This window comes from Pezoporus occidentalis, unplaced genomic scaffold (assembly GCF_034315485.1).
Source record: "Pezoporus occidentalis ecotype Australia unplaced genomic scaffold, CSIRO_AGI_Poc_V1 ctg149, whole genome shotgun sequence".
NCBI lineage: Eukaryota > Metazoa > Chordata > Aves > Psittaciformes > Psittacidae > Pezoporus > Pezoporus occidentalis.
The window spans coordinates 2,233,125-2,260,914 of NW_026913305.1; the positions used below are offsets into that span (position 1 = coordinate 2,233,125).

At 38.1% G+C, this 27,790-nt stretch overlaps 1 protein-coding gene across 1 annotated transcript; it reads left to right on the forward strand.

The window, feature by feature from the left end:
• APPL1 (adaptor protein, phosphotyrosine interacting with PH domain and leucine zipper 1) lies at nt 1-27,439 on the forward strand. Its single transcript, XM_062610697.1, has 22 exons — nt 1-168; nt 5,967-6,065; nt 7,123-7,182; nt 8,215-8,286; nt 9,127-9,214; nt 9,821-9,862; nt 10,631-10,689; nt 11,158-11,304; nt 12,683-12,765; nt 12,872-13,030; nt 14,249-14,437; nt 14,938-14,980; nt 15,464-15,520; nt 17,320-17,411; nt 17,966-18,148; nt 20,309-20,358; nt 20,741-20,915; nt 21,019-21,055; nt 22,398-22,544; nt 22,786-22,836; nt 23,183-23,272; nt 24,312-27,439. Exons 1-22 carry the CDS (start codon nt 115-117, stop codon nt 24,459-24,461), a joined length of 2,127 nt encoding a protein of 708 aa, XP_062466681.1. The 5' UTR covers nt 1-114; the 3' UTR covers nt 24,462-27,439.
• The last annotated feature ends 351 nt before the right edge of the window (nt 27,440-27,790 follow it).

The window sequence follows — 27,790 nt, forward strand, 5'->3', positions numbered from 1 at the left end:
CGGCGCGCTGCAGGCGGGGGCGGCAGTGTTGTGGCTGGGGTAGGGGCAGGGGAGGGCTCGGCTGGGTGCGGGAGGTGGAGGTGCGGCAGTGGCGGAGTCAGCCCGGCCGCCGCCATGCCCGGCATTGACAAGCTCCCTATCGAGGAGACGCTGGAAGACAGCCCCCAGGTGAGTCAGCCCAGTGGGGGGCGGCCAGGGCGGGCTGGGCCTGCTCTGCGCCCTTTTCGCTCCCTGCTCCCGGGTACCGTCGGGGGATGTTGGAGAGCCGTCGCAGCGGCTGGGGAAGCCCTTCCCGACAGCTGGGCGGTGGGTGCGCGCGTGGCCAGGTGCCTCCTGTCGCCTTTCCCCGTGTCCGGGGCGCGGGGTCGGAAGCCGCTCGCTGGGGCTGCCCGTCTGACAGTGCCCCGGGAGGTGCGTCCTCCCGGGTGCCTGGCTGGCTGGTGGGCTTGGCAGAGCACCGAGCTCGGTGCGGGTTTTCCAGAGGCACTGGGCTTCGGCGCTGGGGTAGTGGCTCGGCCTCAGTCCCTTGCATTAGCACCCTGCGTCTGCTGTCATGGTTTGTTTTGTAGAACTCATGCTGGCAAAACCCGTCTTCGCTTCTCAAGACGATCTTTCTTATCGTTGTCTTTTACTGAACACACATTAGGGTTCAATAGATACGTATGAAAAGCAGTTATCGATGAGGTTATGGTGGCGGTTGTTAGTGCTGTGAGTAGGTGGGAAATGAGTGGTGCTGAGAGGCCTTTACCTGCTCTGATGTCTTCTCTTCTATTCCTGCTGTTTGACCTTTGTCAGTGATGCCATACATTGCACTGGCATTTCTTCCACGCTGCCGGTAAGCAGGAAATGCTTTATTCAGTTGTAGTGGTTTCTCTTGCTGGCAGCAACAACAGCGAGTACTTTGTACTGCTCTTCCTAGATGGAAAAAGAGTTCATAGTATGTTTTCTTTTATTACAGCCTTTTGAATTAAAATCCTTATTTTGCTGCACTGTTTATGTCAATGAGCAAGATGTCCTATATGTAATACCATATGTGTTGGTTTGATTCATCAACCATAGGAAGAGAAACTTTCACTTGCTTAAGAGGGATTTTAACCACTAAAATGACAGCCACTACATCAAATGGAAGGACAACCTCAAAAAGGCAAGAGAAGGCAGCCATGCAGAAAGTGTGTCATTGCTTCTAAAGGGCTGTGTCCCAGGTAGCTGAACTACTAGACATCAGGTTTAGCCTGCAGTATGGTCTGTGGCCCAGAGGCTAAACCTGATGTGCTCTCATGAAGAGGAAAAAAAAAATCTTAGAAAGTGTTATAATAATAGCAATGTAACAAAATTATCATTTGAAAGTCTGTTCTCAGTACATGGAAGTGAGAATTACTCATATAAAATAGGAAATGTCAAATGTAGGATAAACTTAGGATTCCTAGAAAGTGGGATGTAAGAGGCTTTTTTTCCAGGCACTTAAGAGTGAAGTGCTGTTTGGGAAGCAAATGCAAAGAAGTTACATATTGGAACATAATTATAAACTTGAGAATCCTCCATTTGAGGTTATTTGTAATACAGACTAGCAAAGCCTAATGCAGCCCAATGAATTTTATTTGCTTAAACTAGTAGATTTTCCAATATCTTCTATTTTAGGTATGATATTTTACATCTCTTTCAGTCAAGCTAGTATTTCAGGTGAAATCTGGCTAACTGCCTCTTGGAAGAACATAAGAAGGACTCTGTAGTCATCTGTTGCATTAGTTCATTTCTGTTATTTTGAAATCAGTGCAATGAAAATGGCAACAAATGTTGCTCAAAGAAGGAAAAACCCTAGCTTTCTGTAGGAGCTGCCATGACCTTCTGATTGTTATATTTGTGCTGTAATATTGAAAAAGATCATCAGACTAGGTTGTTGTTTAGTGCTGAACCATGCTCTGCAGTTTTGCACCTTTGAACAGGTTTCAGACACTTACCTTTAGGCTTATAAGCATATCAAACTTGGTCTGTATCTGAGGGAAGGAGAGGCCTTTCTAAAATGTAAACCTCATTTGTTTTCTCTTGTAGCAGGATAAAAATCCAACCACTGTGTTTTTAGACATGAACCAAATGCCAAGTTTACATTGTCTTTTGCAATGCAAAGCAGTGCAATTTAAATAATGACATAGGACATATATTGCACACTTATTCAGTGTTATATGTATATATATATATATATATACACTTAAGAGTTTCTGCTCAGACTTACTTGCATTCCCAAAGTATTGCACAATAAAAAAGCCAAGAGACTTGCTCTACCTGGACTTGTGCAAAGCGCTCGACACTGTCCCACATGACATCCTTGTCTCTAAATTGGAGAGACATCAATTTGATGGATGGACCACTCGGTGGATAAAGAGCTGGCTGGATGGCCGCACACAAAGAGTTGTGGTCAATGGCTCAATGTCCGGCTGGAGACCAGTAACAAGTGGTGTCCCTCAGGGATCGGTGTTGGGACCGGTCTTGTTCAACATCTTTGTCGCTGACATGGACAGTGGGATTGAGTGCGCCCCCAGCAAGTTTGCTGATGACACCAAGCTGTGTGGTTCGGTTGATACCCTGGAGGGAAGGAATGCCATCCAGAGGGACCTTGACACACTTGTGAGGTGGGCTGATGCCAACCTCATGAAGTTTAACCATGCCAAGTGCAAGGTCCTACACCTGGGTCAGAGCAATCCCAGGCACAGCTACAGGTTGGGCAGAGAAGAGATTCAGAACAGCCCTGCGGAGAAGGGCTTGGGGGTGTTGGTGGATGAGAAAATGAACATGAGCCGGCTTCAGTGTGTGCTTGCAGCCCAGAAAGCCAACCGTATCCTGGGCTGCATCAAAAGGAGCGTGACCAGCAGGATGAAGGAGGGGATCCTGCCCCTTTACTCTGCTCTTGTGAGACCTCACCTGGAGTATTGTGTGCAGTTCTGGTGTCCTCAACATAAAAAGAACATGGAACTGTTGGAACAAGTCCAGAGGAGGCCACGAGGATGATCAGGGGACTGGAGCACCTCCTGTATGAAGATAGGCTGAGGAAGTTGGGGCTGTTCAGCCTGGAGAAGAGAAGGCTGCGTGGAGACCTCATAGCAGCCTTCCAGTGTCTGAAGGGGGCCTACAGGGATGCTGGAGAGGGACTCTTCATTAGGGATTGTAGTGATAGGACAAGGGGTAACAGGTTAAAACTTAAATGGTGGAAGTTTAGATTGGATATAAGGAGGAAATTCTTTCCTGTTAGGGTGGTGAGGCACTGGAATGGGTTGCCCAGGGAGGTTGTGAATGCTCCATCCCTGGCAGTGTTCAAGACCAGGTTGGACAAAGCCTTGGGTGGCATTGTTTAGTGTGAGGTGTCCTTGCCCATGGCAGGCGGGTTGGAACTAGATGATCTTAAGGTCCTTTCCAACCCTAACTATTCTATGATTCTATAGTACAGGCTGTATCTCATTTCACACCGCCATACAGATGATGACATAGAATGCTTAACAGCTCACTGACTTTGAACAAGGTGGTTTCTTCATGGAGCTTATTACTGGTGGTTTCTTCCGTACCTGCCCGCATACGTGGGCTGAAAGCATCTTAACATGCAGAACGATGTGAAGTTTTACTAGAAACATAAGTAAAAAAATTCTCTATTTTTTTTTTTTTTTGCTAAGCAGTAATCTGCCGTAACTGGTTTACAGTTTCAGGTTATTGCTTTCCATCAATATAAACCAGTGTCAGTTTGAAGTCTGGACATCAATAACTTGATATTTGTGCAATAAAACATAGAAATGCTGTTGCTCTACAGTGTTTGGTTTTAAAGAGTAAGCATAATCCAGAAACCTTACAGGATATTCTTTTAAAATGCCATCTTCCAAGTTTATTGATGTTGAGGTTGGAAGGTCATCGGTATATAATTCAGTGGTTAAGGTACTGTGTCATTTTTTGTGTTCTTTCATGTATGTCTCTTTTAATGGGAGAGCCTCAGCTATTAGGATGACACATGTTGCCGCACGTGGCAAACATGTGAGTTCTCCTCCACCTTTTTCCTCCTCTATCCATCTTTTTCACTTGTTTTATAAACTAAAACCACCATTAAAATGATATATTGATGATCCTGTTAGAATTTTTTTTAAATTATTATTATTTTTAATTTAAGTATCTTGTGGGCATTGTATAGTATGGTGAGACAGCCAGGCGTCTAATTCAAGTTAAATAGAAGAATTTAATGTCAAAAGAATGATGAAATAATATATTCTGTAGGAGTTTAATGTGTATTCCTTGATTATCATTAAAAGCAGAAAATAAGTAGCTGAAAAAGACAACTGTGCTTCAAGGGGAGATGGACTAGAGTATAAGTCATTCTAAGGTGAGTCTTTGACATAGAAAGAACTTCTAATAATAAAACACCATCATTCGTGCACAGTGTGATCCAGTGCTGTGAACTCGGAGAGGTTTTCCTGATATCCAGACTTCTGTCAGTCTTTCATTCTTTTCCCAGGTCCCATAAGTTCCTTCCCTTCCTCTTTGAGGGAACTATGGAAATTTAGCCTAGGAATGACTAAGAAAGAGAATTTACAATTTCAAGTGTTTAATGATCATAATTTTTTTTGGGGAAAAAAACATTTATGTACCTTATAATTATTTCCATTTTAGGTCTGGACATTAATTTTAGTGTAAGCCTAAAACCAAAGCACAATCCTCATGCTAAAATGTTACTAGAGTTAAAGGGCTTATTTTGTGGGTCTTGTAAGCAACACTCCTGTTCCTACATCCAAGCATCCCAACCAGTATTTTTGATTAGGAAAAGCAAACGTAGCCTCTGCAGAGTTACAGGTAACATGCTTTGTTCTTTCTCCTTTGGGTTTTTGTCTTGGGGGAAGGAAGCTATTCAGTATCCTTGTGGTGAGGATACTGAATAGCTTGGATAACATTGCTTCCAAGGGTAAAAAGGATACAGGAAGACTGAATCAGCATCTCATTTAAGCCTAAGGGCCAAATTATGCCAGAGCGACCTGATTTCTTTCTCATCCAGAGTCAGTCATTTCATTACAGGGAAGAGCAGTGGATGTCACTCACCTTAAGCAAGGATTCTGCCATGGTGTCTGGTAACATTCTTCTCCCTAAACAGGGAGGTGCTGATTGTGAGTTGGGTGGAAAAACTGGCTGGACAGTTGTGCTTAGAATAGAGATGAGTGGTTTGAAGACTAATTGTTGGACAGTGATGAAGAGGTTGATTTTTGAGGTGGATACTGTTAAGCACCTTAATCAGTGTTGTGGGCAATGCAGCAGGATGCATAGTCATTGAGCTTGTGGGTGACACCAACAAAGGAGCAGACTGACACAAGCCGGGGTATGGACAAAAGGACAGATCTTTTCACTCTGTTTCACCGTGGAGTGGTGAGGTGAAGACAAGTGTGTCTTAAGAACAGCAAGATGCAGATTGACCTGTTTTGGTTTGGGTTTTAGTTCCTCAGCTTTTTGATCACAGAGTTGACTGTTACTGCACAGGTGAATTACAGGTCCATGCAGCCAGCAACTGTCTTTGTGCAGGATGGATGGTAAGCAGGAAGCCACAGCCTTTGCTTTGATCTCTCAGCAGAAGTAGTGTGTATACCTGGCATGCTATCTAACAGCAGTTATCTTTACCCTTTTCCTTAGGGATGTACCATAATGGGTCCAGTAGGTGCCCAGTAGGTTACAACTTGTTTTGCACTTAACACATCTCCCTTGGTCCTTTCCTTTCTGAAAATGCGCTTGTATGGACCTGGAGAGAGGCTGACAGTAGGAATGAGGCTGAGCTTTGGTATCTTTAAGATTCTGTGGCATGCAACAGGTATCATCCCTGTCAACAGTGCTGGAGGGTTTATAAACCTTTTAGTAATGAAACCTGAAACAATGCTATTGAACTTTGAAATTCTCTTACATTTAAATGCTACTTTTCTAACTTGATATGTGTTTTGGCTGTTTCATTTTCACAGACCAGGTCTTTGCTGGGAGTATTTGAAGAAGATGCTGCTGCAATTTCCAATTATGTCAATCAGTTGTTTCAAGCCATGCACAGGATATATGATGCACAGGTAGTGTTAATGAAATTCCTGAATACATCCTGAAGCTTTTGAACCCCATTTCATGTCTATTGCTTTTGTTTTCTTTTTAAATATTATTAGAAGCAATTTTTTTTTTTAACTTTCATATTCTTTAAATGTGGAACTGAAATAAAATAAGAATGAAATAATTTTTCTGTTTGCTAGGGAGTGGTAAAGATAAGTTCTTGTGATTTTCAACAGAATTTGTTATGACCAGTAAAAAGTTTTTTCTGGTCTTCTAGTAGTTCTATTGTATTTCCCCAGTGTTTCCCATCGCAATCTTAGTGTGTATAGTACGTACCAAGTGGGAGATTATTTCTTACCCACAGTATGTTAATGTTTCACTTGTCATCTATAAGTAACTGCTCTTTCATGCCAAAGGCAGAACTATTTTTTGTGGTTCTCTGAACAACTGAATTTATGGCTGTATTTTTAATTTGTATACACTGGAACCGATTGACTTTTTGGCTGATTTGGTATTCTTGCTTTTCATATTTTTATGCTATTGGCATTTTTACTTTAATGACTACTGTGTTTATTGTAGGTTTGCTGCCATGTAGTTTTATTTTACTGCGTTTCTATTTAATTTCTAATTTCTGTGCTTTCTTCTTCAACTGCATCATGAAAGATGCAGTTATTCCATACCATGAATCTGCTAATTAGGTCCTGCTTGTGTACAAGTACAGAGGAGTTAGTAATCAGGTAGTACTGAGGTTCATTTTCCTTTGCAAATGAAAAATTCCTCATACTTAGTAACTAGGACAGCTAATTTAAAATAATCAAATGCAAATGTGCACTGTGTAACATGAAGAATACAGAAATCAGTGCACATAGTACAGGGTGTGAATTTGGTGTTTGTAATGACTGATTACCTGAAACTCTCAATATTGTTAGAGAAATGGAAGGGCAGGATGCTTTAGGTTTTTATGAAAATCTGTAGTCAGATTTCAAATTCCATGTGTGTAATAGTTTCTTCTTCAAATGTGTTTTTTTTTTTAATATTGATTTAACAACTAACAAGCTTGGGGTTTTGTTCTTTTTAAATCAGAATGAATTAAGTGCAGCAACACATCTGACTTCAAAGCTTCTGAAGGAATATGAGAAACAGGTACTGTGTAAATCATTGTTGTCTTCATGTGGTCAGGACTATGTATTTTTGTAGTCTTTTATCTCCTGAAACACAGTGTAGAATGTATTTAGGCTTGATCCAGATAAAATGAACCTCTGTAATTGGTGGCTTGAATCTTTGCCAAATCTACTGTCTTCATATTAGTTCTTCCAAATAAAATAGAATGAAGTTCCTGTTACCGTGATGAGTATTGGTAAGTTCTGAAAGATTTTACTTTTGGAGCACTGTTTTGGGGGTTGTTTAGGATGGTGGTGGTGTTTGATTTTTGTTGTATGAACCTGTTTACTGTTAAGGGCTTTAATTTTACTAGTCACACACAGAAGAGATTGCATAGCAGTCTCCATTTAACAACTATAATTTACTCTTATTGTGAAAATAATTATATCCCTGAAAGTGCAGGTAGTGGAATCCATCACATACTCCAGAGGTACCTATGAAGGTACTCTAGTTGCAGCTGTGTTGCAGGGACCCTTTTGCTGAGCTCCTCCTTTAAGGAGGCTGGTGTTCCCTATCCTCATTCTCTACCTAATGAGGTGAACTGGAAAGAATACTTTTTGCAAGTTATTTTTGGTTGATGAGACTTTCTAGAGGGGTGAGATTAGTTTAAAAATACAGTGTTTCAACTGGATTATTTTTTTTTCAGTAGTGATCATTTTGGTCATGCTCTTGTCTCCATCAGAGCATTATAGAAGTAAACTCTTTTGGATGGTTTAAAAATTGCACATAATTTAAGAGCTCAAACTTTAAGTTGAGCACCAAGTATTGCTTAATTTTTGATAAATGTAAAAATCGTAATGTGAAAAGCTGCATAAAATTTTCATAGATGCCAAGGCTGCAAATTTCCTGATTTTTTTTTTTTTTATGAATTCTATTAATTAATTTATAAAATCGTTAAGTTCATGTATTTTTAAAAATGGATTTTTTTTTTTTAATGAGAGTTGAGACATGATTAGTACAGTTTTGTGAATGGCAGAAAACACTGCAGACAAGTCTCCTTTTCCTTTCTTCTAGCGTTTTCCACTAGGGGGAGATGATGAAGTGATGACTTCCACTCTACAGCAATTTGCAAAAGTGATAGATGAGGCAAGTGCTTGTATTCGTTTCACTTGTTTACTAATGTTTTCTACTAATTACTGATACATAGACTTTAACTTGCTTAATTATCCCAGCCTTTTTCAAGATAGGCAACACAGAAACGGCTTTAATTTCTCAGTAAGATACACTTCATTGTATATTGCAGCATCTACTTATACAACCTGAAGATAAAAAGAATCAATTCAGCAAAATGAGGATATGTTATTAAGAAAGAATGTAGTTTCACTTCCTGTAGGCACAGCCAAAACCATTACAGAATGGCAGTTACAAACAGTTTTTCATGAGGGTATGTATATTGCCTGATTTTTAGGTGCCCGACTGACAAAGGAACCTCCTGCTGTCAGTATCAGAGACAGAAGCTGACTCTTATGAAAGGCAATTTGGCACCATTAAGATCTGAATCAGGATTTCTTGATGTGATTTCTCTCCTTACATTTTTAACACTACTTAAACATTTTGGGAGGAGGAACACGTTTGTTCTACGTCTGTAAGCTGTGAAAGGCTGTGATGTAGCTGGAGGGAAACCAGAGAAGTAAACTGTCTAGTCATCAGAATGTATGAGGCCATCTTCTAATGTGATCCAGTAACTTGTAGTAAAGTTGCAAAAGTAGGGACAAATACTAAACTCTAAAATGAGTCTCCTATAAAAAGCTAGTGATGAGATCAGGAATCTAGAGAAGAATAGCTGCAAAAACATGAATATGTAAAATTATGCTTTAGTTATACATGTATTTTTTGAATGAAATTGATGTCAACCTACCTTGATTTGATTTGATTTGTCTCAGCACTGTTTTCCTAAAATTTCCTTCTTTCTCTTGTCTTTTATAGCTCAGCTCTTGCCATGCAGTACTGTCAACTCAACTTGCAGATGCAATGATGTTTCCTATTACCCAGTTTAAAGAAAGGGATCTTAAAGGTAGAGCACTCAAATAAATACTGTTTTTACCAACAGCAACAAACAGTAACAAAACCATAGCATTTGATTTCCACAGCTCTTGTTTCACTAAATAGAATACACCACTTATTTTTCAGCTCTCAAAGTATGCATCTCCCAATTTTAAAAAAAAAAGTAAGTTATTTCCATTCATGAGAGTGTTACAGTTGAAGGACTTGGCACTATTAAGGTTTCAACAAAAATATTACATTATAGAAGCACCTTTTATTCCAGGAGAAAATTATGCAGTTACTGTAAACATTAGGAAAGAATAATTTTCAGATAACTTGCATGCTTAGGTAATATTTATATATATTATAATACCATGACACGAATATAATGGTTGGACTAAACTCAAAAGAAAGTATGGTGTCTTTTTTTGTAAGCCTGCTAGCCATGTAAATGATACACTGGCAGGCAATAAGTAGGAGCAGACTTTCCTGGCCACATAGTGCCTGTGCTGGTAACTCGGTATATTACAAGGTGTGAACTACAACTGGTCAGTAGTGAAACATTGCATGAGAAACCTCAATATAGAAATGTTATGTCAATAACAACTTACTTAAATTGTGATATATTGTTTTGTAGAGATACTGACTCTAAAAGAAGTTTTCCAAATTGCAAGCAATGGTAAGTGTAAAATATATTATAGATATTACTTAGAAAACTAGGGAAGATATTTTCAAGGCTTAAAGTGAGTAATTAAGGTGTAATTCTTTTCAGTGATACTTAGGCACAGAGCTTTTGTTGGTTCACTTTGTAAATCCCTACTTTGTGTACCAAAGTGTTAAGGCAAATTGATAATAGTAGTTTTTTTTACAATACCTTAGATGTACACCTAATTATTAAATCATTTATGATTATGCTACTAAAATTACAAAAAATATTAAGGTGTTAGTTCACTTCTTAGTCAGGACTGGATTCATAAACATATTTTACCTCACTACAATTAGTTTGATAATTCCCTCCCCTGTTGTCAGAAGTTATTTTAGCTAGCTCTACCGTATCATCATAGAAAAGGTAATCTGTAAGTAAAGATTAAGGGTTCTGCTTCTCTCAATGTGAATTGCTTCATTGCTTTAGAAGCAAAAAGGATGCAGGATTTCATAATGGAAAATTGTCTCTACTTATAGGGAGTTTCTGTCTTTGAAGAGTATTAGAAATTTATAACTGTTACAGATTTGTATGTGTTGGCCATATTTGCATCTGTTTAAGATTTTTATTTTCAGCCCAAGTATTTGTGACAGTGAAGTAATTATAAACAAGAACAATTCTTAAAGGTTTTAATATGACTGCACTTTGCATTCAGCTGGCTCTGCAAAACAGTGGTATAAAAGGTTTTCTGTTTCATAAGTCATAAATGTCTCAAAATGATCATAAATTCCCTTGTTTGCTTAGATCATGACGCTGCCATTACCAGATACGGTCGGTTGTCAAAAAGAAGGGAAAATGAAAAGGTTTGTAAAACAAAATAATAAAAAGATTTTTAGAGAAGAAATAATTTTAATCTAATATGTATATTTTTATAATGGAAGGCAGTGTATGGCAGATTCCACCTGAAGTTTGCTAGTTTGCTTTAGCAGTCTAGACAGTTTGCTTCAGAACAGAGAAGCAGGTTTCTGTAATACATGCCTGTCTCATAACACTGAAAATGCTCTATGATTAAGATTGTGGGATTAAATTTATTTTTGTAAAGAAATAGCCGCACGTGCTGGGGAGCAAAGAAAGCTGTGTTTGTTTTTCATGTATCTCATGTATAAATTACAGAAGCAGAATTGCAGGGTAAAATGTGCAGTGATGATAGAGCATAGGGCAGCTGTGTTGCTTTGCATCATGCTGGCTAGAAACCTGTCCAGAAAGCATATGATGAATATCAAGTCTTAAACTTTCTTTTTTCTCCCCTCCCCCTGTCTGTTTCTCTTTAGATCAAGGCTGAAGTTATGGAAGATGTATATACTTCAAGGAAAAAACAGCATCAAACTATGATGCATTATTTCTGTGCATTAAATACTCTTCAGTACAAAAAGAAAATTGCTATGCTAGAACCCCTGCTAGGATACATGCAGGCTCAGGTAATTTCATATTCTGAAAGCTGTAGGTCTGAAAGAAGATGTAAAAGTATTTCATGGAGATTGATGTCCTGAAATCCACTGCAAGACCTCTTTCACAACTCAAGGAAGCAAATGGAGAAAAAGATGTGCTCCATCCTCATCCCTGTAGCTGTCATAGCTGCTGCTGTGAACGCTGTCAGTAGCCAGCACTACTCATTCCCACTCAGTGTATAAATCTCATTATGATATGCCCTCATTACCATCAGAGAATCTTTCAGGAAAGTCTGGGTGACAAATAAAAGGTCTAATTCTACCCTGAAACACAGATGGCTCAGTTTAATGCACTGCCTAAATTTGCACTGATGGGTACTTCTTTCCACTCGGTCACTAATGGGAATAGCTAATTAAAACTTTCATGCAGCAAGTCCTAGGGAAGTACCTTCTTAGTAATGTGGAGACAAACTCTTTCCTGTGGCAGCTATTCTGAGATGGGATAATTCTCACAGTCATATCACTACTGTTTTCAGCCAAGGAAAGGAAGAAGTGGAATGCTAGAAATCATTCTGGCTTTTTGTTGAATATAAATGAGTTCATGATTGGTTTATTTGAGGAAGTGCAATAGAAAATACAACTATGAAAAAGTTCCATGGAGAGACTTAGTCTGTCTTTTCAGAAGTATATCATCAGTATTGGGGGTTTTTTAAAAAGGAAAAGTCAATCTTCCCAGCATCCGGTGCTGCTACAGTGTCCTGGGTAGAAATTAACCTCCACGTGCTGTGTGAAAGCTTTCCAGCTTAAGAACTCTTGCTTCTTGAAACTTTGCAGTTTGTATATTAAGACCTAAGCTCTGAATGGCTTCTGTAACAGAACTGATCGTGCAACCTGTTGTTCAGGTGCAGGCTTTTTCTAAATCTAAGAATGGGAAGGGTGGGGCCATGCTTCTGGCTTCCCATTCTGAGATTTCACATGGCTAAACTGCATTCAGATGTGACAGGTTTTCTGGACCAATATGAGTACACTTTTTAAGATGCAGATTGTCAGCTCCCCTTGCTAGGGTCCACAGTCGGAGGACAGCCCTGGACAAGTCCTCACAGGTTTTCCTTCTCCTGTGCCCCCAGTAGCCCCATCCATAACACAATAGCAGAATGGTGGCCTTCACAAAGTATGGAGACACCTTGGGATCACTGAAAGATCAAACCTTGTTTTTTTTCCAGAGCAGTTTCTGTGTATTTCTGTATTTCCTCCAGGTGACTGCACATCCTCTTGACACAATGAAATCCCACTGCAATGTCAGCATCAGCTTTCACTTGGAGACAAAACCATGGTTTCATCTGTAATAGTTTATGTAGTTTTATTAATGTAGCTTTATTAAATTCTCCCTTTTTTTTTTTTTTTTAAGATAAGCTTTTTTAAAATGGGTTCAGAAAATCTTACTGAGCAACTGGAAGAATTTTTGACCAACATTGGCACAAGTGTACAGAAGTAAGTTGCTTTGTTGAATTTTGAACTATTACCAAGACAATGATTTTTTTCTGTTTCTACTTCTCTGAATGGATTATCTTTGTTACTAACACATTACTTGCTTTAGTGTTCGCAGGGAAATGGATTGTGAAGTAGAAAACATGCAACAAACTATAGAGGATTTGGAAGTAGCCAGTGATCCACTGTATCTGCCTGATCCAGATACTACGAAATTTCCTGTTCATAGAAACCTGACACGGAAAGCTGGCTATCTCAATGCAAGAAAGTAAGGCAAACTTGTTACTTATAAACATTGCACAGTTTTGGGAAAGGAAAGCTAAAAGGGTATGCAACGTTTATTTGAAATTGGCTATGTTGATGTTACATACTTAGTTGAGTAAGTCACACAGGAGTTACGCTGTTTCTTTCAACTCCTTCACTTAATTGGGATTAAGTTCATTGTTACATTGACATAGTGTCATTTGGGTGCAAAGCAGTTACCCTGATTTTAGTCTACTTTTGCTGAATTTTCACACCAAAAAGTTCAAGTGTAATTTCACTGGGTTGTGATTGGAGGACAACAGGACTGCAGCTATCAGGATTGTTGTATAAGTATCTGTTAAAGCTTTGGGATTCAGATTACTAATGAAATATGTCAGGCTTGAGATACACAAGGCAAAACGGTCTCTGCAAACTGAAATACACGTCAAATGGTCTCTTTTGCCCACTGGAGGGAGCTGCTACTCTGTTTATTAGCAGCTGATTTTTATAGTTACTAAAAATAAGTTGCAACACAGATTATTTTTCTGTAATTTATATAATAAACTACAAGGTTTTGTTTTTTTTTTTTTAAATGTGATTATTTTTACAACAACAGTTAGAATAACATACCTACTGAATGGGGCATGGGTTCTGTAGTAGAACACAATTGCAGCAATTAATATTGAAGAGAGTACCTGCACAGAAAGGGAGGCTAAACTGCAAATATTCCTCCTGGTTTTGGTTTCAGATTGTTCTTCTTTTTCTTATTTTGGGGAAAAAATTAAAAAAAATCTGAACCAAGAACCAAAGTGATCTAGGCAAAATATTGGAAGTCTTGTTGACTGGTACAAAATACTGAGACAATGGAGGTATTTTACGTGACCAAGTTAATTCTTAACGTAAAGTTCTTGAAAACTTAACAATATAAATATGGAGTTCAGAAGTCTTATCAATGATATTGATAATACCATAAAAGCTGATCATCAGAACTGAAATACTTAGACCTTTTTATTCTAAATGGTTTCACATAATTTAAAAAAGCTATTGTTCATGTTTTCTTTGCCCAGCAGTAGGTTTAGCATGAAGAACCACAGATGGAAAGAGACTAATTTAACTGTAAAGCTAACCTAAAACTTTAAACTGGCAAAAAGTTTTCTTAAGTGCTGGGATGGTTTGTTGTGCTGAAATGATTTTCAGCTTAGCTGAACTCCAGATCTACTAAGAACCTCTTTTTATCTTTTAGTAAGACAGGGCTGGTATCTTCCAGCTGGGAGAGACAGTTTTACTTCACTCAAGGTGGAAATCTGATGAGCCAGGCAAGAGGTGATGTAGCTGGGGGACTTGTCATGGATATAGACAATTGCTCTGTAATGGCTGTGGACTGTGAAGACAGACGGTACTGTTTTCAGATAACATCATTTGATGGCAAAAAGTGAGTATTCTTATATTCCTTATATTGCTGTTACCTGTATGTAATACTGCTCTCACTAATTCAATAAAGAAGGATGATCTACCTTTGACCAGATTATAGCTTGATAGATTTTGGGGGATATTTAGAACCAAAATTTGGGATGTCTTTTTAACTTCCTAGTGTTGCGCTTTTCGTATGCGCTTTTTGTCACAAGCTTTATAATGTAGTTGAGTGGTATTTCAGAATAAAATGACCATAATGAGTTTACAGTCATATATTACTGCGTTTTGTGCCTAAGTATTACATGGGCACAATTAGAGTTTTGTTCCTTTTCTGTTTTCAAGAGAAGTGAAAATGTAGGTTTCTCCCCACCCCCCAGTTAAATGTTGACTGTACTCAGCATGCACGCAGAATCTTCAGCGTTTCTTAATTTGTTGTGCACTGTAGAAACATGAAAATGAAGTTTCCTGTCTGAATGCATTTGAAGTGATGGAGTTATCTTTCCCATTCTCCTCTTTCAGGTCTTCAATCTTACAGGCAGAGAGTAAAAAAGATTATGAAGAGGTAAGCTTATAGGCGGTTTGCATGCAGTCTAGTGATTTTCTGTGGCTCAGAAGGAATACATTTGTAATAATAGTTGGAATACTCATTTTGTGTTCTCTGGGTGGTAAGCAGTGAACTTTTTAACTGAGAGAGTATTACTGTGTTTAAATCCTAGAGAAAAAAATGCAGTTATGATTGCCACAAGTCCTCTTCAGTAATATGGAAGAAAAAGAGAAAAAAGAACCCACAAGGCACACAACCCACAGCTAAATAGCTAGGAATAGGGAAATCTTGACAAAATGCTGCTTTTCCTTCTCCCTGTTCATGCTTTCCTAACCTTCTTTCTTCCCGCCTGCTTGCCAGGAATGGAATATAAAGGGCGTCGTAGGTTACAAAGAAATCAGGAAAAAGTGCTGAAACGAGCCAACTTGGGTTTTTAATCCAGTTTGCTTTAAAAAACTGTAAAATTAATTTTTTGTCTCCCCCCTCCCTTCTTTTTTTCAGTGGATATGCACCATAAACAACATATCTAAACAGATATATCTAAGTGAAAACCCTGAGGTAACTTGACGAAAACTTATACTATCAATAATATGTTAAGATGTAAATACATACAAAAATAAACAGATCAGCTGGATCCAGTTGGGTAGCAGAGAATTCAGCTTGAGTACTTCAGACATGTCTGATTATGACCTTTTCATATTATGAAATCATATAGTCCTTTGTTTCCTTCATCTAAATGGTTATCTAGAAAGTGATAAGAATATCTGACTTTTATATTTGGTATAGCTTTTTGCCATCTTCAGGATCCTGTGTTTGTATCTTGTATGTGACACTTTGTTCAAAAGCATTATGACAAATACTCAGATGGATACATTTAATTCCTACCAGAAGAAACTGACATTACAAATACGAATCTTAGGAGCAGAGAGTTTTGTAGGGAAAACATATTTTCACTTAATGAATGAGTCATTTGCCTTCTTAAGGAGTTGGAAGTTGATTATTTGTTTCATGTAGAGAATTTGGGTAAGGAAATTAATGTCATTTAGATGCCTTACATTTATGTTTATTTAGCAAATTTGTACTGATAGACTTATATAACAATTCTTTCTTGCTAAATTAGGGGAATTAGCCCATCTGAATCTGCTGTTTCATAACAGAGCATTTGTCTATATGTAAAGTTTGTTCAAAGTGATATTGTACTCTTAATGTCCTTGCTGAAGTCTGAAACACGTTACTGGAAAGCAAACTTTCAAGTGGTCATATACCAGCATGAAAACTGCAGACAAAGCAGTCAACAGGCAGCTTGTTGAATAATACAGAAAGCCATCGCTCACCTACATAATGCAAGTATCTTGCCAAATGATCTGGAAAGTCAAGATGAAATAGAAGTATGTCATGCCAGGTCTTGGTTTAGGAGCTAAATATAACTTTGTAGATAATACAAGCACCTGGCCAACTGTCTAAGTTGACTATACAGATAGGAAACAAAATGGTTTTAATGCAGAGCACAGTTACCTGAAGCATGTGTTCTGATGAATACACAGCTGAGCTTCTGTTTAGTCGTGGCATAAATGGGTGCAGCTGTCTTGCATCAGTGAAGGTGTGTGCATTTACACCTCAGTCTTGGTGCCTTTTCCTCTCTTCCCAATGGCTTTTTAGTAATTCTCATTTTTACTTTAATTTTCTGAGTCATACACTCACACAAAATGCAGGAGACAAAATGATGAAGAAGCTGCACCTTCTTCATCCAAAGATTCTCTTTCCTTAAGGGCTTTCACTATTGGCTTTACCCCATGAAGTGTAGGAATCAACATAAAATACTTCAGAATTAGGGATTCCAATTGAAGATTAAAATGGAATTCTTGAACTGTAAATGGTCCCTTGTTTGTTGAAATAATATTGTAACACAGTCCTCACTTGGTACTTGTTCGTGTCTCAGTTTTTCAGAAACATTTAAGTGTTCCCAGATTTTAAGGGCATGAATCTTCATGGTTTTAGGTTTTAGGCACTAGCTGAGGACTGCATTTCTCAAATGAGATTCTTCTTTTTTCTCTGGCTACATTGGCATATTTTACCAGCCTTCTCGTTGGGACTTTTCTCTGTTGCTGGCTTTAATTAACACTTGCAGTACAGCAAAGCAAGTGCATTCATTAAAATTTAGAAAGTGAACAGCGGAGAATATTTTGCAAGTTAGAAGAAAATACTACAAGTCTGTTAGTGAGAGTTTAGGAAAAGAAAGCTGCTCGATTCTCACAAAGGGTTGTTTATAACTTCCGTCAGTTGCATATAAACTAAAATCTTAAAGCTTATTTTGAAGAAAATGTTTTCAGTTATTTTTTCCCATCCCTCTCTTGCAGGAAATCGCTGCACGTGTGAATCAGTCAGCTCTGGAGGCTGTTACTCCATCCCCTTCTTTCCAGCAGAGGCATGAAAGCATGCGGCCAGCTGTGTAAGTTAATGAACTACAGGTATTAGAAGAGCACGTCTGTAAAGAGAATCCTGGATAAAGTTCCAGGAAAAACAAACAGCAAAACCTTGTATGTTCAGAACTAAATCTGTGATAGGCTAGAGGAAAATTTCTTCAACTCGTCTTTCTAATATCATGTAGCATCCATTGTTGCAAGTCATCCAGATTTCCATCTGACTACAGTTCTGTTGATTGCATTGTATATCTGGTTTGTTGTGTGAACTCATAATGAGACTTTCCTTAATGTACCTAACTCCTGGAAACAGACCTCAGATGTTTTAACATCAGTATATAATCACATGTGAAATATAATACAATCTGATGCAATTATAAATGCAAGTAGTAACTTTAAGTTAAATCTGACTAGGAACATAGACTCCTTTTTCGTTTACTGTAGCCTGACCATCAGTTTTTTAAGTTTTGTGTTGTTTACATCCAAGCTGTGGAGTACTGTATTGATCTTTCATATGGTTTAATTTATTATCAACCAACTTGAAACTTGAAGATATCTTCATTTTTATCTTTTTGTGTTTTAGACAATCTCGTCCTCCTGCGGCTCGTACTAGCAGTACAGGGTCACTGGGATCTGAATCAGCAGGTTTATCGGCACTTTCCTTGGATTCACTTGTTGCACCTGACACTCCTATACAATTTGACATAATATCTCCAGTTAGTGAAGATTTTCCTGGTCAAACAAAATCTTCAGGGCAATCAGGCAGGTAGGAAATGTAAGAAGAAAGAAACAAAATCCTGAAGTTAATGTTACTAATTTAAAAACAAACCAACAAGAAACCCATGTTGATGCTGCAGCTCCAGAGCACTCATGTCACAGAAATTTGCAGTGGTTAGTGAAGTATAACAATCTTTTAAATAGTCAAAGTAAGTTGTAAAAAAAAAATGGCTTAATTACATGCTCTAGATTCAGGGTGCAGTCTTCTATTTAACGGAGCTTTTCTTGCTTTAACAGCTAATGCTTTTATTTATTGATTTATTTTAATCTTTCGGTTTCACAAAGTATTTTCCTTTCCTATTGCTTGCTCACCCAGCAGCTTGGGTTATTTCCTCTTGGAAACTCAAGAGAAATTTGGTAGCCCTGTCTCCAGGTGATGATGGCATACGATGACACTCCTCTTAACCTCAAAGGTGAGTGAAAATGATCTAGGCTTCTAGAGTAATCTCATATACAGACGAACTAAAATTGCCAAAGGGCTCTTCCCGAACTATAAAAACATTTTCTCCTACTTGTTTTTTGTAAACTTCCCACTCAAAAATAGTAAGAAAGACCTGCAGATCTGCACTGCATTTCTGGAACTGTATGTGCAGAATTTGGGTATTAAGGAAACATATTTGCAGATCCAGCTGCTCTTAACAACAGAAAAAGCCAAAAAGATGAAAACTAATTAACATGATTCTAGTCACAGTAATGACTTTTATCCCTTTGCCCTCTAGAAAAATATGAGTTTTCAGTTGCACCTTACAGATATGCAAGAGTTAAAATTACATACATTTAACGTAGTCAACTTGTTTTTTTGTTTTGGTTGGTTGGTATGGCAGGATAACAGGTTGGCTAGCTAGATTCTTAAGAATGGACTGACCTGTATTCCAGGAAGTGGAGAGGTTAATACTTCAGCTAAATTTATGTCATCAGTTATAATTCTATTCTAGAAAATACTTTTTTCATAGCAGAAATAATAGAGTTGTACTCAGTGTTTTCAATTAGCATCACTGTCAGTAAAGAACTGCCGTGCTTGTGCAGATAGGCAACATGCTACTTTAGAAGTATTAATGATTAAAAAAGAACCCTTTCCTTAGTTTCTGATACTGATGACATATTTAAATTTTCTGTTTGCCTCGTCAGAAATCCTGTGAGGTTTTGCATTTACAGTTCCAGTCTAATCTGAAATTACAAAAGTCTGAGCAATAAAAGACATCAGTAGAATTTCCCACTACTGAATTGCCACAGGTCAGCATTTGATGGGGTTTTTCTTGACAGAATCTATGTTAATTAAACATTGTAGCAATGCCCTCTTCAAAGTTCAGTCTAGAACAATTTTACTACATTAAACTCAACATTGATTAGTTAGAAGAGTTCATTGACAAAACTGGCAGGTTTTTGTCTCTTCTGCAGTTTGCTTTAGAACACTAACTGTTGAGAGGTGACACCTTCATTGCTCCCCTATAAAACCGAACTTGAAGTTTACTGAACCATTGACCACAGTTTTTCAGACACCAGTTAGCCAAAGAGAGAGGATTTTGTCTTTTTTAGAAGGTTCTACTATTTCTCCAATTCCCATACTCTTTTCAGCATTGCTTTACTGCTTTTGAAAAATGTAGACTTGGAAGCCTAGAGTATTTTCACTGTTTGTTGTACCTGATAGCAGTTCTGTCTTTGAGAGCCAGAAATAGCCACATTTCTCTTGAGCTCTAGGAGTAAAAAACCCAGTGGTGTTTTCAGAAAGCTGCATTTGAAACAAAACCAGTGACTTCAGTAAGTAATTCAACAACTTGAGACAGTGATGAGAAGGGTGGTGCTCCTATGGAGTCCTGAAAGGACTAGCTTTTGATTGTTCTTCCTGGAGCTGTTCTTTGTTTTCAAGGATAAAGGTTTTGACTTCTTCTTAATTCAGGTATTAAAGTACTATGTGAGCAAAACTCTCCATGGCAGCAATAGGACATTAATACCAAGGTTTGTGCCCTTGAATATAGCAATTTATGTCTAACTCCTGATTAAAATGCTTGATCTTATGATTTATCATATATTATTCCTCTGGATTACAAGTCTGTGAAGTTACTACAAGTTGATGCAGCATGAGACTACTACGTTACTCATGAGTGGTTCTTGTAATCTGACTCCTGGTTTAATGTTTTCATTTTAATAGACGCACAAATCCTTTTGGTGAATTGGGAGGCTCAAAATCTGAAACAGAAGGTAAACCAAACATTTCATTTCAACGCAAAATAAAAAGAGATTTTTAAAATTATTTTTCTGTTTTCATCTATAGCTGCTCTTTCCTACTTTGATGCCAATTTTAGAATGCTTGGTTAAATCAGCAGTGTGCTGGACAAGTTGCGTTAAATCAGGTTACTGTCTGAAAGTCTGTTTTAAAAATAATCCATTGCACCTTTTGTATTCATTAAACCAAATGAGAAGATGTGTGATGTGCTGTTTGGTAATGGTACCTGTAATTCATAGGTACGAGCAATCTCTCTCCAAGGTATGAGAAGTTTAGAGTTTAGTGAAGTCCATCTTTGGGTTTGGATGCAAAACTCAAAATGGAGTTAGCTTTTTTTAATACTTTTCTTTGTCTTAGATTCAATTCTTCATCAGTTATTTATTGTGAGATTTCTTGGCTCTATGGAGGTGAAATCTGATGAAAGTCCAGATGTTGTTTATGAAACAATGCGTCAAATACTGGCAGCTCGTGCCATCCATAACGTTTTCCGGATGACAGAATCACATTTGTTAGTCACATGTGGCTGCTTAAAGTAAGTTTCCTGCCAGACTTCTCCTGATGTTTATTTACAAAATGATCTTCTTTCACTTTGGTAAAACTTACTTTCTGGTTTGTTTTTCAAAACAACTTTTTAGGTTAATTGATCCACAGACACAAGTTACAAGACTACGAGTAAGTAACTTTATGTTTTAAGATAACTAACCAGCAATGTCATTCTGCTCCCTTAAAAATAATATTACTGGATGGTAGCAAAAATCACTGACAGCATTTAAAAATAGATAACCACTAGCAAATCAGGTTTAACAGTAGGTCAGATGGGCTTTTGAAATGTTGTATTTTAACATGTGCGATTACAAACATTTATATTACTAATTAAAGAGTTAACATTGAAGTTGGACTCAAATGAGTTCTGAAGCCCAGAAGGGTTTGCTTGGTGTTGGGTCCTTTTTGGTTTTATTTTAGGTTTTTGGTTTTTAATATGTTGTACAGTTTGAGGTTTTTTGCCTCGTTCTTTATAAAAAATGCACTTGAAAGAAGGAAGCGGGTTATTCCTCAGGTTATCAGATAAAACCAGCTTAATTCTTTAGTAATGGTAGTCTTTATTTTTCATATTTTAAAAATGTTCCGCTCTTTTGCTCTTTATGCAGTTTATGATGTGTCATTTAATTTCTTTGTGTCTTCTTTTAAAAACATGTTTTTGGGGGGAATTTTGAATTACTTTTATTTCCATAAAAGTAAATCCAGATGGTGTGAAAATGTCTTGATATTCCAAGCAGCGCTTTTTGCTTTCTGTACCTTTGTGTCATTACATTCAAAATTGCCCCAAAGCCAGGAGCTTGTAGAGGTGAGATAAGTCAGCTGAGTGCATGTCCAGATTTCTAAGTGTGTACATTTAAGGTCAGGAAAACCTCATCTGACAGCTTATCGCAGCTCTAGTTGAGGCTTTCAGCAGTAAAAAAATGACTCTTTACTAAGTCTTCAGAAGGTACATTTGAAATTTCTAAGTCTGCCCTCTTTTAGGAATAAGAGTGCAAAATAGTTTATTGTAAGGCAGTAATGAAGATATGTTTTGGACAATTTTGAGGTTTTTCTTTTTTCTTGTATATAGTTCAGGAGAGCTGAACTAATTGCATAAAGGTTTTGGACAAGTAGTGCCTTTACCTGCACCAGATACTGAAATCTTGGTCACAAGTGTAATTTGTATGAATGATGTCTCTTTAAGGAAAATAAAAAAGGGCTGTTTTCCCATGTAGAAACTGAGTCACATTGAATTGTGGTCCCTCCCCCGTTCTTACATGCACTGAGTTTTTAGAAGTTTGCCTGTCTTTTGAATAATTTAATCCTTGGATTCTCATCGGTGTTCTATAACTATGTGTTTGGTCAGGTTGTAACTTTTTCTGGTCTAGTTATGCCTTTATGATAGTGAAGTGATTAACATACAGTATATTGAAAGCTCATACAGAAAATAACTTGGAACCAGTTTTAATATGTCTCTATTTGATCTTTTTGGCAGTTTCCTTTGCCCAATGTAGTCTTGTATGCTACGCATCAGGAGAATAAGCGCCTTTTTGGATTTGTGCTCAGAACCTCAGGAGGGAGAGTTGAGAGCCGCCAAACTTCCATCTGCTACATCTTTGAATCAAATAATGAAGGGGAAAAGGTATTGCTGATGTTTATACTTGGATCAGTGTGGATTCCAAGATATTGGATACATTCAGGCTGTCTGAGGGTTTCTGTGAGGGTAGTATCTTGTTAATGTACCAAAAAACAGTTAAGTCGGTGATAGTCTTACCCGTAAGTACTCTAATATGCTGGTATGGCTACTTTGGGAATCTGGCATAATTTTAAAGGCATTTTTATTGGAGTCTTTTTGATTTTTTTCTGATCTGTTTTCTGTTTAGATTTGTGACTCTGTTGGACTGGCAAAACAGATTGCTTTTCATGCAGAACTGGTAAGATTTTTTTGGGGGCAAGGGATACCTATGTGAATTGAAGGGAGAGGATATGTATAATATGTAATAGAGCATGTTCTGCTAGATGCTTATAGCTGCGGTAATACTGTGGTGGTGTACTTTAAGGGATTTGCTTTCTAGAATTTAAACTCAAGATGGAAAGACTGACCAATGTCCGCTGTGGAACAATATTCAAGACAGGATTCAGCTTGTTACCTTTAACAAGCATACCAGTCTTTTAAAAGAATGAGCAAAACAGTGGTGCAACAGTTTTGAGCAAATTGGTAGAGTATCAAACATCTCAGGCTGGTGTTTGTTACTCCATTTACATTTTTTTTCCCTTTAGGATCGAAAAGCATCAGAAAAGCAGAAAGAAATGGATAGAGTCAAAGAGAAACAACAAAAAGAACTGAATAAACAGAAACAAATTGAAAAGGTACACGGATCATTATTTCTTAATACTTTCTTAAAAATTCTGCTTACCTTCTCTTGCAGTTTTGTGTTCCAGGCTCCAATATAATATTCTTTAGTGCAAGTTCATAGAACATTGTGGAATTCATTATTAGGAGTATTTCCTGTGCAGATTCTATATAATTTTGCATAGTGGTTTTTAAAAGGAGCTCTTCTGAGATAAACCGCAAAGTGTCTTTATAGGAATACTTAAGAGCAGTACTTGAAGGAGTGTCTATCACAGGCCCAAAATAATTTCATTTGCTGGTGAGGGATCAATTATATAGGGAGGAAGGGGCTGTAAAAACCACAGAATCATTTAGGTTGGAAGAGACCTTCAAGATCATTGAGTCCAGTCACTAACCCAGCACTGCCAAACTCGCCACTAAACTATGTCTCCAAGTGACACATCTACATATATTTTAATTACCTCCACTGATGGTGACTCCACCACTTCCCTGGGAAGTCTGTTTCAGTGCTTGACAACCTTTCTGGGGAAGAAATTTCTCATAATATCCAATCTAAACCTCCCCTGGTGCAACTTGAGGCCATTTCTTCTTGTACTATTGCTTGTTACTTGGGAGAAGAGACTAGCCACCTCCTCATTCCATCCTCCTTTCAGGCAGTTTTAGAGTGACAAAATCTCCTGAGCCTCCTTTTCTCCAGGTTAAGCAGCTGCACTTCCCTCAGCTGCTCTTCCTAAGACTTGTGCCACCTTCATTGCTTTTCTCCAGACATGCTGCAGCACCTCAGGGTAGTTGAAGATACTTGTTCCAACCTGCTGTGGTTTGTGAGTTACAGGTACAGCTGTAGTATTGTGTTAGCTGTTCTAATAATGCTAACTGCTGAAAGGTAAATGTTTTGGGTTGCTATCCAGGATTTTAATTCCCTCTGTACAGAAAGCTGTCCATTGATCCTATTAAAAGATAGTTTAGAAATCATTGGAATTGTATCCTGTTTCAGTTGTAGATGGCTTTGAAATTAATACTCTTTTTCTGATTTCCCCACTCCCCTTCTCAAATTAGGATTTAGAGGAGCAAAGCCGGTTAATAGCTGCTTCCAGCAGATCCAACCAGAACAGTGGAGAAGGACAATTTGTAGTCCTTAGCAGTAGCCAGTCGGAAGACAGTGATTTAGGAGAAGATGGAAAGAAGAAGAGAGAATCTGAAGCCTAAGTTTGCCTACTTTATGAAAACTGGAATCATGGATCAATTTGGTGAAATGGAACGAGTTCTACAAGAAGTGAAATGCAGGTGGAGGGTCTGCTGTGTCATATAAAAAACTTCATAATACGTAGACCCTATAATGCCTTGATCATTCTTTTTCAATTAAGTGATTTCCATTTTCATGTCAGTATAATTTCTCTTCTATATGACATGTAGCATGGTGATGCTACCATGTTTGTTGCAAAATTATGTTTTCTCAAGGCTTCTCTGCAGTAAGGAAAAAACTGGGGGGTTTTGTCTCCATTTACCTCTCTGTGCAATTGACTGCTCTTGAAGCAAAACTCAAAACTCTTGTTGGACTTCAATAGTACATTGAAACTCGTTCTTTACATGCAGTGTGGACACCACCTTGCTGAAAACAAAATCGGATGTCCAAATATGACAGTGCTAAGCTTTACCTAACTTGTTGCACATAACTGTTCTTAAATTTAGAAGGAAGAATCCTTAATGACATCAGTGAGATGTGCAATAGTTCTAGATAGAAGGATCTTATTTTTTGTTTCATATTGCACTGTATGATACTGTCTTGATTTCTTCAGTGAATATAATGCTGAAAGACTTCTTTCACCAAAAGGAAAAAATACTGTCAGAGCTAGGTAGAAGATGAGATGCAGTTGCACTTTGCTGCGTGAGGAATGTATAAAGCATTCCTTATCAAATGATAAGAATAATGTATATACTCTTGTAGCACAAGTGCCATGTTCTTGGCTTTTCCCCGGTAGTGTAATGAAAAGCTGTAAGCCTTCGAGTTCACTTTTTATAAAACAGGCTTAGAGTTGCAGGAACATCTTGAATTCCATCATTTTAAAAATCTAATGCATATGTAAATGCCTTGCCACCAGTAGACTACACTTACTGAAAAGGAGTTGAGGCTCTTTAAGCCTTTTTATGGAAATTAGTTTTACAAACAGAATGTACTTAGCTCTGAAGTAAGAGGCTATGCTAATCCTACATCCTAGAGTCAATCCTGTAAAGTGTGTTTCAGAGCAGTATCTGTTTACAGCTTCTAATCTGAACTCCATATTCCATACCCTATGTAATATTTATTTTGTATAGTACTAAATGCGCATTCACCTTTTGCTCCAGAAGAGAAAACTTGTTTGAAGAGAAATATTTATTTTTGCACTAATTACTATAAATACTAAAATCCAGTGGAACAGAATATATCTCTCTAATAGTGGCATGAAGATAACAAAGTATAGAAAGAGAAGAATATACTTATACTCCAAGTTATAACAGTTACGAGTGTTTTACAGTTCACTGCAGGGCATTTCTGGTGTTCAGGAATGGAAGCAATTTTCACACCACCTCCTGATCAGCTGGTGATGGCCCAGCCGTTCATTGCTGGAGCTGCTCAGTGCCAATACAGTATGTGAGGAATTTCAAGACCTCTCTGCTCCATGCCTGTAGGTGCAGGGAGGGATCAGTGTCCTTAGCCCTCCTCATGTGCTGGAGTGGTCCTGTGCTGGCAGCACTTCCCTTTTGGTGCACAAGTTCCCAGCCTCTGGCTCCTGTCACAGGAGATCGGGGAGTAGTGCAGCCCTTGCAGCACTGGGCAAGATTGACAGAGCCGAGTTCCTGGAGCACTGCAGCCTGGGGAAGGGCTTCAGCAACTGGGGAAGGGGTGACACTATGCCTTCCTTGAGAGAGAAGGGGAGGCTGCATCTCCACATTCTCTTCCTGAGTTAGTTAGCAAGGCTTGCTTCAGTACATTTTTTGTCACCAGAGTAGCCTGTCACTTGCAGAAATTTTGCTGTTGCCCAGTCAGACCAGACGGTGTTGCCCTGTGGCCAGATTTGGCTTGAGTATTGTCACATGGACCACACACATCTGAGGCTTTTGTCTGAAGAAAGAGTGGCATTTTTATTTTGTCCTCTGTTCTCTGCTTTCATCCATAGGACACTTTATATTCTTGCCAACAAAAGGGTGCAGAGGCAACAAACCCTTTTTTTTTTTTTTTCCCTTTTTTGTGCCTAAATCCTGGCTTACAGATCATTGCATGGTAGCCAGGTTGTCTCTGCAGATCACTCCAGTTCAGGTTTCTCTGTTCGTCTGTTGGTTTTCACTTACTGCTAGTTCTCTTTTCTATCAAATAATATGGCAGTATAGCTCAAGGTTACTGGGTCTTACTGTATCTTCCTCAGGTATGTGCTGAAAATGAAGTAGTTTTGGAACAGCACAGGAAGAATAGGAAATTGGTGGTCTCCAGTTTCTAGAATGTACTCACCCAGCCTGTCGATTGTGTTGAGCAGTTTAGCTGCAGTAGCCCCAGCTCCATATGGAAGAGTTAATAGATTAGCAGTCTCATCAGAAAGCACTTCTGATGTATAGCCTGTTTTGCATTAGCGTTATTGAAGGAATGTCAGAAAATTGAATGGCTACATTTTTTCTTGAAACCCACCATTACTATTTCAGACATAAATCTGTAAAGATGATGAAGAAAGCAGGAGAGTAAAGTTGGCAGATGAATTTGCTGTCATACAGGATTTTTCAGATTTAGCAATGCATAAGTGGAATTGCTCCATTTGCATAGGTGGAAAGCCTGAAAAGCAATTAAATGTAGTTCTCTAAACCATATAGGAGTGAAGGGTGTTTTGTTTGTGTTGGAGGATTCTCATCCAAACAACTAAAAAAAGGGGGAAATGATTGAAGAGAGTAAAAGCAGATTAATATGCATGAATGAAATAAAGGGGGATAGTTTTGCTTATTTTGGAGAGTCTCACTGGTATAAGATGAGCAAATAAAAAAGCATCTAGGAGAGTGATGGAAGCTGCAGGAGCAAAAGGGAGGTCAGAAGAGATGAGGAGTTTAACAGGAGTGGTGCACTGAGTGAGCATTAAGGGGAGGAGCACAAGACTCTTAAGTAGAACCACCTCAGGGCAAAAAATAGCTGCTGAGGTTTTATTCATGCCCTCATCCTCGAAGTATTTAGTACCTTATTTCCTGTGAGGTTTAAAACTACATCATTGGAGAACACTTTTGTTAATTAAAAACAAAAAAAGTGCTTAATATTTTTCTTGAGAGTATGACTTTTATTATCAGCACCTCATGTCCTCCTGGGAACTACTGCAGTAGGATTTCAGCACTTGAGCATTTTATTATTTTACGTAAATTACTGGTTGGTTTCCTCACCTCTAATTTACAGCTCCTGTTTAATACTGCCTTTTACTTACAGACTGATGTTTCAAGCACTTTGAGCTGAAGTTGTAGTTTGCAACATATGCATCTACTAGGATTTCAGACATGCCTGAAAATACTCTTTCAAGTACCTGATTTTA

Bases quoted from the DNA above. Each gene is read 5' to 3' on its own strand.
- APPL1 (XM_062610697.1), top strand. From the start codon at position 115: ATGCCCGGCATTGACAAGCTCCCTATCGAGGAGACGCTGGAAGACAGC. The intron at 9,215-9,820 runs GTAGAGCACTCA...ATTGTTTTGTAG, and splicing joins TAAAGAAAGGGATCTTAAAG to AGATACTGACTCTAAAAGAA. The intron at 15,521-17,319 runs GTAACTTGACGA...CCTCTCTTGCAG, and splicing joins ATCTAAGTGAAAACCCTGAG to GAAATCGCTGCACGTGTGAA.